The sequence below is a fragment of the Frankliniella occidentalis genome, unplaced genomic scaffold, assembly GCF_000697945.3.
Source record: "Frankliniella occidentalis isolate FOCC.00 unplaced genomic scaffold, Focc_3.1 Scaffold795, whole genome shotgun sequence".
NCBI classification, from domain to species: Eukaryota; Metazoa; Arthropoda; class Insecta; order Thysanoptera; family Thripidae; genus Frankliniella; species Frankliniella occidentalis.
The window spans coordinates 23,686-34,484 of record NW_026267904.1 but is presented as its reverse complement, the minus strand read 5'-3'; the positions used below and the strand labels follow the sequence as shown (position 1 = coordinate 34,484).

Below are 10,799 nucleotides of genomic sequence, written 5' to 3'. Positions count from 1 at the left end.
TTTATAATGTTTATGAATAGGATTTAAACTGTTTGCATGAAAGAGGTCAAAAAAACGTGAAATCCAGGTGAGTGAAGGACATCTCCTGACGGGCAGACTGTCTAAAATAATAAGCAGGAGCAAGAGAAGTAAAACCAGAAACAATTAATAAAGCTCAGCGGTGACGGGAGGGCCGATTGCTGGGAAGCCAGGATCTCGACACCATGGCTTGGAAAAACAAGGTTGTGTTAACAGCCACGACGGGCAAACCTGGCTGTGGCGATGGTCCAAACTGATCTCTACTTTTCTTTTTTACTGCCCTAAAACTGCGGCAGCTAGTGCCTTCAACTTTAAAATATAGGTTAATGACATTTTAAAGGAAATCTTTCGTAAGTAAAAGGATGTTTTTTGTTTTTTTTTGTAATATTTCAGTTTGCTCTCGCCACGACCGAACTGCCAGCCATGCCTCTCAGCAACAAGCAGGAACAACAAGAAACAACAACAACAAACACCAACAGCGCCAGGGCTGCGCACGCCCACCTGGGGCTCACTGGCCGTGGCGAGTCGCGCCGCGTCGCACTGACCGTGGCGAGCCGGGCTCAGGGCCGGACCGCCCAGGCCGAGGCAGGCCAGGCCGCTACCTCTTCCGAGTGCCGCGCCCCTTTCCCTTCCCGCCCTTCTTGCGCTGCAAATCAAGCACGAGTCACACCCTTGATGGACAGATCGCGTCATCGCCATGCTTGGCCTGGGAGAGGAGCTAGCTAAGGACGGCGGCCAAAGAAGCGAACAGAGGCGAAAATGAATGACAATCGGCTTGGGGGAAGGGACTTGAATTGGTCGGGCTTCACAGAAGCCTTCATTTTTACAATTTATTTTTTAAAAGGCCAACGTAGGTTGGGCAATAATTAACTTTAGGGGGTGCCTAGTGCGAAGTTGATTAAGTCAACTTGTGCTTACTACTTGCCCTATTCCCCCAAGCTGAGGTATGGCCCTGTTGATGAGCCCTTCTAGGCGCACTACTTACTTGAAGGGCACTGTAGGGTTGGTCGGGACGGGGCGCGTGGGGCAGGTCTTAGAGCTAAGGGTTGATGTAGAACCGTCACTAGGACACCACACAAGCTGCATCCACCTATTGCCACACCACAGCGCACGGTTACCGCTGGCCGGCATCATCAACTCACTAATACATGGGGGAGACACACAGCCGGATTGGATAGGCACTCGGCAGTATACGAAAGACAAAATAATAAAAATGAGTCACCATTTCAAACGATAACATTCAATAAAAATGCATTCGTATATATTTCGATATAATGCCACACCAATCAGCTACTGATAAAAACACAATCCACGACCGTGAATTTAATTAATCCAACGCTTTTTGCTTGGTTTCTCTCAATGGTCAGTAAATGTAAAAAGCCACTTATGAAATGGGTCGAAGCACGAAGATTGTGTTTACATCAGGCCTCTGAGAAGACGGGGGACTGATAAGCGCATGGCTAGCCCGTGACCAGCTAGAAGTCACGTAGGGGAGAGGGTAGTGTCCAGTTTGTGATTTGAAATGTTTCTTTTCCTGTTGTCATTGATACTGAAGAACAAAAATATCTTACGACGAGGGAGGAGCTGTGCGCTCCGTTACACGCCCTGTTCACAAAACCTAAGTTCAAGATAATTCCGGTGGCTGAACTAATTTTGTGACAACAACTTACCTTTCTTTCTTCAGGCTCCGGATTGGATGCCTTTTGGGGCTGCGCCTTGCCGGGCTGACTGTGTTGCGGCTGCTGAGGCTGCGGTTGTGGCGGAGGCTGAGCTTGTGGACTGGCAGTTTGTTGCTGAGGTTTGTACAGAGTGGGTTGAGGCTGCTGCTGCTGCTGTGGGGGTGGCTGTTGTGGCGATGGCTGCTGCTGCAGGGGCGGTTGCTGTGGCGGTTGCTGTGGCGGCTGCTTGTACTGAGCACTCTGCAGCGGCTGCGCCTGCTTCTGCTGCTGTTGCGGCTGCACTGCAGCCACCGGGATGGCGGTCGGGGGCGGTGCGGGCTGCGCCCCGTGCGTGACCCCTGAGGCCGTCCTGTCCTTGGACAGCTCCGCCTGGAACCTGAAAAAACGAGGGACACACTGCACGTTCCGCTCCAGGAATCATCCGCCGCGAGGGTATCAATTTGGGACATTTTGGCAGTCGATCCCCCCTGGTTAAGTAAGATTTGTTGGTGGGGCGCGCACCTCCTGTTCTCCTCCTGCAGCCGGCAGACGGCGGCCTCCTTCTCGGCGAGCTGCCTCCTGAGCTCGGCCTCGTACGGCCCGTGGCGCGCTCTCACCGCGTCCTTGAGGCGGGAGATCTCGTCGTCGCGAGTGAGCAGCGCCCGCTGCATCTCCGTGATGTCTCCGGGCCTCTGCAACAAGACACCGCACCGGCATTAGGCTTTACTCTCACCCGCTCCCGTTCATGTGGATGTCGTCGGCGTACCTTGGAGGACTCTCTTAGCCTGCCGAGCTCCTCCTCCTTGCTGGCCAGCGCCCGCTGCAGCTCCGCGATCCTGGCCGCGTCCTCGGGCCGGGGCGCCTCGCGCGCCGCCTCCAGCCGCGCCAGCGCCTTGTCCTTCTCCGCCATGGCCTTCTGCGCCGCCTTGTCCGTGGCGTTCTTTTGCAGCTGCGCGATCTCGGCGGCGGCCTTCGCCAGGCCGGAGTCCTTGTCCGCGAGGGCCTTCTTGAGCTCCTCGATCTGCTGGGCGTGCTGCTTGAGCTTCTTGTTGCTGTCCTCCCGCTGCCGCTGGCTGAGCTGCTGCCCCAGTTTGGCAATGGCATCCTCCTTCTCTCCTAGCGCCTTCTTCAGCTCGCCAACCTGCACCAGGGACTCCCGGACCTGCGCGGCCTCGGCGCGCACCTTGAGCAGCTCGGCCTCGGACTCCTGGGCTTTCTTCCGTAGGGACGTCAGCTCCTCATTGTTGAGCCTTAAGAGAGATCGGTCACAATGTTCGTCACAATTCGATGCCTAAAACGAGCACAAGCTCAGTGATCCGAAACAGTCTATTATACGCACCTGTGAATCTCCATGTCTTTTTCTTTGAGTAGTCTCCTCAGCTCGTCCAGCTTCTGCGCGTCCTGCGGCCTCGGGTTGCTCTGTGACTTCCTAAGCGCCGCGTCCCGGTCCTTGACCATGGTCTCCTTCTCCCGAAGGATAGTCTCTTTTTCCTGCAGCTGCTTTTCTCGCTCGGCGAGAGAGGCCTGGCGATCGGACAAGCACACAACAACATTAGGACCTCTTGGCCGATGACGGCAGGCACCTATAGGGCCTTCCTAATCAGTTCTGTGGAAGCAGGTCCCTGTAGCGCAGAGGATGGCGCGTAGGACTTCTAATCCAAAGGTCGCGGGGTCGATCCCCGCCAGGGATACTTTAATTTTTTTATTTTTTTAACTGGTTTTAAAAACAGGAGTGTTACCTACCCTGAGCTTGTCGATGACGGCCTTGTGCTCCGCGACGCCGTCTCTCAGCTGCTGCATGGCGTTGGCGTCCTCGGGCCTCGGGGCGGCCCTCAGCCTCTCCAGGGCGGCGTCCTTGGCCACCACCGTGCGCCGGAGGTCCTCGATGGTGGCGCGGTCCTCGGCGCGCCCCTTGAGCCTGTGGTGCAGAGCAGCGGGGCGCAGTCAGGTCACCGTCTGTCGACAAGCACCCCGCAGGGACGCCCGGGGCCACGGGGAGGCGAGGCGACACGGGCCGAAGGGCAAAGGGCCATCGACCTTGGCGCTTGGAGCGCAACCCAGCAGACGAGCCCCGGCGGTGCCCGGCGGTGCCCGACGGAGCCCGGGAGGAGGGCACAGAGGCCCGTACGCTACGCTGGCCCGCCCCCGCTGCCCGGCTCTGCGAGCGTCGAGATGTAAATCATGATAACATCAGGTGGCTTTTTTTCCCTCTCTCCACCGTCTCTCTCTCTCTCTCTTCCTCTCTACTTCGCCCGTCTTCCATGCCCCCCACCCTTACTTTCGCCGTGACAGGTCCTGCCCGAGAATCATTTTACGGCAAGGGCAGCAGTGGGTGGGGTGGGGTTGGGTGAAAAAAAAACTTAGGGCAGAGAAAATGGTTGAGCGTGTCAGGCGCTTCGCTTCAAGGCTCGGGAGGGGCGCAAGGCCCGCCGCCTCGGCCCTCCCTTGCGGCACTGCGTGGCCTCGCCCGGCCTCGGCCTTGTTGTGCGGCCCGGCCGAGATCGAGAGCGTAGCCGAGCGTGGCCCCGCGCGGCATTGCGTACAGGGCGGGCGGAGGGCCACGGGGCAGGGCTCCACTCCAGCCAAGTTGTCCTGCCGCCCACCTCATCCGGCGGAACAGCCCCTCGCCCCGCCACGCCCCGCCACGCCCCGCCACGCCACGCCGGCCAAAGGAAACTTGCCCAACTGCTCCTGACCCATTTTCTGCACGGTGTGGTCCTGAGAAGGCCTCGTCATAGAAAGCCTGAGGGGCTGTTGGGGGAGGGAGGGGGGCTGAAGCGGCCATAAAGGTGCGATGCGGCCTTATTGTCAATCGCACAGCACGGCGCGGCCGGCCGGCCGGCGGGGCCGGAATGTGAGCCTCCGCAGCCCCCGCCTTTACGGCTGGCCTGGCCGACGCTAAACATCGGCTCGGCTTCCCCGCGGGCCTCGGGCGTGCCCCCCACGCGGCCCCGCACAGACACCGGGGGCTGAATGCACTCGTGCTCGGGCCAACCCCTTGTCTGCCTGTCTCCGTTTTCCCACGACCCTCTGGCCCCCCTGCTTTCCCTCCCTACTACTACTACTTATTCCCCCCTCCTCCCTCCCTACACTCTCATCTCCCCCCCCGCCCTTTCCCCCGACCTCCTCCTCATCCTCCTTCGCCCTACCCTGTCACGGACGTAAGACAAACACATTGGGCTGGAGTGTACGACTGATAAGAAAAACAACCGAGACTCAAATAAATCACGGGGTGGTGTGGGTGGGAAGGGGGAGCGTGGGACGGAGGGAGAGTGGGAGGGTGAGGAGCCGGTGGAGGAGGGAGAGGAGGAGGCGTCCTTTGTCGTCCAGCCGCCCCGCTCGCCGCCGCTGCGTGGCCGGGAGTCCCTCCGGAATCATATACGTAATGCGGGGAGGGCCCCGACTGTTAAACACACCGTCCCTCCCCCGCCCTGCTCCTTCCTGCTTCCCCCTTTCTCGCTACTAAGAAACCCCACTCAGGATGATGCTCATGCCGCCCTCACTTCTCCCACGACCTCCGCGCCCGACGCCCCCCCCCCCCCTCCAGGAACCTCCAGGGACTCCTTCAAGGGGTTCGCCATTCTGGCCATTCCGTCTGCCCTTGCCTCTCTCTCCACGCTCACCTCTGCCCGGCCACGCGGCCACGCCCAGGGGGGCCTTGTTCACGCCCGGCGCGAGAAACCGATTCGACCGCGGCGGCAACTTTACCCTTTTATATATAGAAAGAAAAAGCAAATAACAACAACATTAAAGCCGGCCCTAGGATCAGATACTTACTGAGCTTGGAGGGCGTCGACCCTCTGCTGGACTTTGGCCACCCTGTCGTCCGCCTCCTTGCTGAGCTCGGCGCGCAGACGTCGTCTCTCTTCTTCCGCCTGTTTCCTCTGCTCGGCGAGCTCTGTCTCTTTCGCTCTGCGCCGAGGGGGAAGGCACAGTGGGACAGGGTTAGTGAGTGTGCGAACGACTCATGCCGGGAAGTTGAGGGACGAGGAGAAAGGAAAAGAGAGGGGGGGGGGCATGTGATAGCCAATGATGTCCTGCCCAGTCTGCTGTGGCGGACTCACCATGCTGCTGTGATGTGGTTGATAGCAAACTTTGAATGATAGCTGTGGTCACGATGGAGTGATGTTGAGTTAAAGTATGATGAGTAAACATGGAGTTTCGAATGAAATGAGAGAACAACGCAGAGTCGTCAAAAGTCGTAAAAGTGACAGTTACACACAAAAATATGAGGAAAAATCACAGAAACTGCTAAACTGCGCAGGGATGAAAAAGTTATGTGAAAAATTACTACTCTAAGGAAGGGAATGGATAAGGAGAGGGTGGAAAAGGGCAACAATAAAACACCTAGTCACACTTTAAGTCTAAAAAGGTAAAATTCTTACAAAAGTATGAAAAAAATAACCTAGATCAAGAAAAAAAAAGAATAAGTGAGATCAGATTAAATTTGAATCGTCTGACCGAGCAAGACGTAATAACGAGAATATTTACAGCCTGGCTGTAATGCACGTTTTGATAGTTATCGCAGTGTTTCATAGCTGAAAAACGACGCCTAACTGCGTGCGTGGTTAGTACACATACAAGCGGACCGAAAAGGGTATACCGTGGGACCTGGATTGCCAGATATGAAAGAGTTCATGAAAGGAAACATGAATATGAAAAAGTGATGTGTCTCTGGGCTGAGTGCCTTGCGTCCCGCAAACCCTCCCTTTTTCCTTGATGGTTCTAATAATGCTAAGCAAAAAGGGACATGCGTTGAGAGCACTGAGTGGGAGGGTGGGATGGCACAGGGGACGGCAGATGCAGCACGGGCTGGGGGTTGTGGGAGTGGAAGGTGAAGGTGAAGTGGGGGAAGGTCAGAGGATCTGGTAGACCAGCAGGGCGAGGGCGAGCAGAACGCAGGCGAAGGTGAGGTCAGAGCTGGCCGACAGCAACCAGCACAGGATGGAGGGCAGGAGGACGGCGTACGCCAGGGAATCCCGCACCCGGGCCTCGCTTGGGTCAAAAACCAAAAAAGAGAACAGAAATGCAGTGCAACGCATTGCAACGAAGTGTGCATGCTCAGTGGGTCGTGGGTGCTGGAGGGGACTAAACTTCATGGTCTGTGCTGTGACAACAACACCTTCAAGGTGAACAGTGATATCCGAAGGACGGTGAGCCAAAGGCAGGGCTATTCTACTTGGATACAAGATATTTCCATGTACGACAGAACTCATAATTGATCCATAAGGCAGAAAAAAGAGGAAAATCTGTTTATCATTATAAAACTTAAAAGCTAAGAAGTTTTGAAGCTTTAGTTTCACACAACTTTAAATCAACTGTGGATTCAATTCAATTGTAAAGTCTAAGTTCTACCAAACATATAGGGCAATTAAAGGCAGCCAATTATGCTTTACGGATCAATTGTGAGCGCGAATGCAAAAGTAAAAGAGAATAACTGTCTCTAGTTCCAGGAAGTAGGGCATAATAAATGTCAAGAGAATCATCTCAAATTACCTGACATTCTTCAGCGCCTCCTCCTGTGCCTTGTGCAGCGCCTGCTTGTGGTTGCTGGCGATCTGCTTGAGCTCGGTTTGCAAAGATGAAACCTGCACGGCGAGCTGGAACCGCAAGTTATACAAACGACACCCGTCAACTTCAGTTTTCGGAGACGTAAAGGTGATGTGCGTCTCGCATGGCTGCGGGGCTCACCTGGTCCCTCTTCGGCTCGGCCTCCTTGGCCAGGTCCAAGGACGCCGTCAGCTGCGCCACCTGCGCCTCGAGCCGGTTCCGCTGCTGCACCTGCTCCTCTGTAAGGCAAAGGGGCGGCGCCGAGGCGGTTAGGTCCGTGCGGGGTGCCGACAGCCCGCCCCGCGAGCCGCAAGGTGGACGAGGAGTACAAGCTCACCCTGTTCGGCGCGGTGTTTGGCGGCCAGCTCCTGCAGCGAGGCGTCCGCATCCCGCCGCATCTGCTCCTTGACCAGCTCCAGGGTGGCCCTGGTGGACGCGCTCTGCAGCTGGTAGCCCTGCTCGCAGGCCGACATGCGCCGCTCGTGCTCGGCGCGCGCCTTGTCTGCGGAGCACACGACAGTGCGCACGGTTGAGCTCGGGGAGGGTCACTACCGCTACGGAGAAATCTAGACTCTATGGAACTAAAGCCCTCAGATTGCGCCATTTTCTTTAGTATGTACTTAAACGTGCAACCCTTTGCAGTAGCGAGAAGCGGGAGTCGCCACAATCACGACAGGCAGACGTAACTACATTTTACGACTGGCGGTAAAATACACAACACATCATAAACAGAAGTTTTTTCCAGAGTTCGTCGCACTGCGCGCCGAGATCTATTGGACCCGAGTCTTACCCATCTCATCTTCGTGGCGCTTCTCCATGGACTCGATCTGCTCCTGGTACTTGAGGTCGATCCTGTCCAGCTGCCGCCGCAGCTCGAAGATGTCCCGGTCCGCGTTGGTCTGCAGCTTCTCGAGCTCGCGGTTCAGCTGCGCCGCCTTTTCGCTCAGCTTGCTGGTGAGCGCGGCCACCTCCGCGTTGGCCGTCTCCAGGCGGCGCTGCAGCTGCTGCTTGACGCGGTCCGCGTCCTGGGTCAGCTCGCGCGCCTGCGCGTGCAGCGCGGCCACCTTGTCTTCGGCGTGGGACTGCTCCAGGTCCGTCTGCAGCCTGATGATCTCGGCGTGCATGCGCGTCTGCCACTGCGACGCACAGGAAACACAATGTCACAAAACTAGACTGTGAAAAACTTGTATTTTATTTTTTCTAACAGGGTTGAAAACTATTGGGATATCCCAAGAGTTCTCAGTATGAATGTCAATGTGATTTTTTTTCGATGAGCAGTGTTTTTTGTGTTGTTTTAGGCGGGTGCTGGCGGTGCCGGCCGGCCGGCACGGTGTGACCCACATGTATTTATAGCCCCCCCCCCCCCACACACACACACACAGACTACCGGCCCACCGCAGCCTACCTCAAATTCCACCCAATCCTGCTCGAACACAACGGCGACGTCCGTCCCCTCCCGGCCACCCACCTGCTCGGCCGTGTCCTTCTTGGTCTGCTCCAGTTTGGCCTGGTACTCGTGCTCCGTCTCCGCGAGTTCAGCCGAGTGCCGCTCCTGATGGATGACAAAAGAAACAAACAGTTATTAGGAAAGAATGAAATAAGATAAACGTGTGCCTGTAGGTAGTTCAAAATCTTCGAAACTGCTGTCCTCCTCGCTCTCGAAGCCGCGCGCTACGCGAGGCGCGCGGGGGCCCTGCAGGGGAGCGGGTAGGCAACGTGCCGGCCCGCCGTGCGTGGCGGTCCAGCACATTGCCTACCCCGGAGTTGACGGGCGCTCGCTCCACTCACCAGGATGGTGTCGATGTGCACCTTCTCCCGGTCCAGGGAGGCCCGTAGCCTCGCCACCTCCTCCTTGAGCACCTTCTCGTTGACCTGCAGCTGCTCCATGTCCCTCGTGTTGAGCCTCAGCGCCCTCTGCTGCTCGATGTTGAGCCCCCGCAGCTGCTCCGTCTCGGCCCTGGCGGTCGCGGCGTGCTTCTCCTGGAGGGAACAAAGCAGCGTCCGTCAGCAAGCGAACCGCGACGTCTGGTTGGTGCTGCTGGTGGGTGTTACTCACGGCTAACGCGGCGGCCTCCTCCAGGTTGGTGACCTTGACGAGCAGCTCCCGAAGGGTGCGGTCCTTCTCGTCGACCTTCTTCTTGCTGGCCGACTGCACCTCCCTCAGCTTCCACTCGAGGTCCGCGAGCAGCTGCTGCTCGCGGTCCGCGTGCACGGTCCGGAGCTCCTCGAACTCCTTCTGGAAGCGGGCGGTGGTGTCCTCGAGCGCCTCCTCCAGGGCCTCGTCCAGAGCGTCGCGCTCGGCCTCCACCTCGGCCACGGCCTTGGCGAGCGCCTCCTCCAGGGTGGCTCGCTCGGCGCGCGTCTCCTCCAGCTCTTTCTCCAGCTCGGCCACTCTGGCCGTGAGAGACTCCAGCGTCTGTCCGTGCGCTTTGTCCTTTGCATCTTGCTCCACTGAAAAAAAAGACAGAAATGGTGAGCTCGACCAGAAATGTGAATAAAATCTGTAATTAGAAAAAGGACGGGGAAAATACGATGTAGCGACATCTGACGACTTACGTTTTTCTGTCAACTTCTGGCTGAGCTCCTCGTTGTTCGTCTTCAGGTCGCCCAGGGTGGCCTCGAGCTGTTCCAGCTTCTGCTTGGTCTCCCCCGACTCCCTCCGCGACGACTCAAGTTCCAGCTGCAGCTCTGCGGCAGCGGCATACTGGTTGCAGGCCTGCCCCACCCATCCCGTCGTTGGAGGAGCTCGGCGGCCGCCCTCTCTTGGCCCGCCTCGCATCCGCCGCCGTTGTACATAGTACATAATCCCAGCGAGAGCTGCCGACCTGGCCGAGCATCACGCCCCTCTCCTCCCCCCTCCTCCACAGATTCTCTTTCCCTTTCGCTTTTCGGGCCGTTCCGGGCCATGCCTGAGCTGGCCTGGGCTGGCCCCACCCCGCTGTCTGCTATCGCCCCACGCCTCGGCTTCGCTATATATCGGTCCATACTATAGCAGCAGCAGCAGCACCCCCTCTCTCCCTCCCTCCGCCCTTTCACCGTTTACGCCCGTGCTTCATTTACCCGCTCCCCGATCGGACGCTGGGCCAAAGAGAAAGGTGAGAGAAATGCTCGCGCGGTGCAATGGGTCACACCGCTCCTCCCGCGCCCGAGCCCGTAAGCCCATTAAGCACTGGCAAGGAAACGACGCCCGACAGCCCCTTAATCAAACGAAATCATATCAAGTCCCACATGACATGACGATATTACCTGTTTCGCGATCCGTTCAGGACCCTACTAAATAATGCTTTCGACATTTCTCGTCGGATCCTGTATCATTGGAGTGTAGAGAGGAGTGGCCCTGTCGGCTCACCCCCCACACGAGGCAGCACCCACTCTGCAGGTGTCGTGCCCTCCATACTGTTGCTACGTGGCGTGCGGCTGGCGTGGCTGCCCTTCGCGGGCGAGGGGGGAGGGGAGGGTGTGTAGGAAGACATCAGACACTCCCGCGCCCTTCACCCGCCCGCCCTAGTCATATTGCCTGCTCCCTTTCATCCCAACCCTCCTCAATCATCCCCCTCCCCCTCTTCCCTCCCC

General features: G+C 57.6%; 1 protein-coding gene across 2 annotated transcripts in view; it reads right to left on the bottom strand.

Annotated features, from left to right (window-relative positions):
- Nucleotides 1-381: 381 nt before the first annotated feature.
- Nucleotides 382-10,799, bottom strand: part of LOC113216034 (myosin-9-like) — a gene marked incomplete at its 5' end in the record, with an annotated part of 10,998 nt that continues 580 nt past the window's right edge. The window contains 16 exon segments of one of the 2 annotated variants that reach the window (XM_052275711.1): nt 382-664; nt 1,004-1,108; nt 1,689-2,073; nt 2,199-2,368; nt 2,443-2,926; nt 3,016-3,200; nt 3,420-3,594; nt 5,454-5,588; nt 7,173-7,276; nt 7,368-7,465; nt 7,564-7,728; nt 8,017-8,362; nt 8,695-8,778; nt 9,015-9,206; nt 9,283-9,677; nt 9,783-9,914. In XM_052275711.1, the coding sequence (XP_052131671.1) occupies nt 1,082-1,108; nt 1,689-2,073; nt 2,199-2,368; nt 2,443-2,926; nt 3,016-3,200; nt 3,420-3,594; nt 5,454-5,588; nt 7,173-7,276; nt 7,368-7,465; nt 7,564-7,728; nt 8,017-8,362; nt 8,695-8,778; nt 9,015-9,206; nt 9,283-9,677; nt 9,783-9,914 (3,077 nt within the window). 2 annotated transcript variants of the gene reach the window in all.